The sequence below is a fragment of the Otolemur garnettii genome, unplaced genomic scaffold (assembly GCF_000181295.1).
Source record: "Otolemur garnettii isolate 467f Iridium unplaced genomic scaffold, OtoGar3 scaffold00014, whole genome shotgun sequence".
Taxonomy (NCBI): Eukaryota; Metazoa; Chordata; class Mammalia; order Primates; family Galagidae; genus Otolemur; species Otolemur garnettii.
In genome coordinates, this window is record NW_003852409.1 from 16,695,417 (window position 1) to 16,696,223 (window position 807).

Sequence of the window (807 nt, forward strand, 5' to 3'; positions counted from 1 at the left end):
AAAAAAAAAAAAAAAGAGAGAGAAAAAGAAAAGAATAGAAACAAACCAAACTGTAGGTCATGAACACTTGTCCTAGACCAGCAGTTATCAATCTGTGGTTTGGGACCCACAGGAAATGTATTAAAGGGCCGCGGCGTTAGGAAGGTTGAGAACCACTGCCCTAGGCCTTTTCTTTCTTTAGTGGAAAGTTGTAATGGGACATGATAAAACTTGGGATCCCGGGTACGAATGCTCTACCTGTATTTATAAGTACTGTGTTTGAGTTTGCTTTGTAGTTTTCCCATCCCGGCACAGAGCCTACACGAAATCTTCTGTAGAGGACCTTGTTTCAGTTGCCACCCGAGTAGCAGCATTCCTTGTGGCTGCTGTAAGTTGTATTCCCTGTTAAGTAAAAATGTATAGTACATATTGTTAATTTTGTTGGGCAAAATTAGTAGTATAGTTTTGTTAAAATTAGACTCTTTTTTTAAAAAAAAGACTAATTCTATGCATTTGCTTTTTCTTTTTTTCCCGCTTCACTCTTACAGCCTTGGGATTGCAGCCTCTGATAAAGTATTAACAGATAAACAAAAATAAAAATAATTTCAAAAAACACAAGAAGTGCCTCAATAAATTAAATATAGGATTACTATAGGAACCAGCAATTCTACTCCTGAGTATACAGCCAAAGAAATTGGAAACAGGTGTTCAAACAAAAATTTGTGTATGATTGTTCCTGGCAGCACTGTTCACAGTGTCCAAAAGGTAAAAATGACTCAAATGCCCATCAATAGATAAATAACATATGGTCTACGCATACCCTGGAAT

At 36.6% G+C, this 807-nt stretch overlaps 1 protein-coding gene across 1 annotated transcript in view; it reads right to left on the minus strand.

Annotated features, from left to right (window-relative positions):
* The window catches only part of WDR31 (WD repeat domain 31), a 16,137-nt gene extending 15,784 nt beyond the window's left edge, over positions 1 to 353 (minus strand). Inside the window, exon 1 of the mRNA XM_023510592.1 lies at positions 238 to 353. Within this exon, the coding sequence (XP_023366360.1) occupies positions 238 to 353 (116 nt within the window). The remainder of the gene's footprint in view (positions 1 to 237) is intronic.
* Positions 354 to 807: the final 454 nt, after the last annotated feature.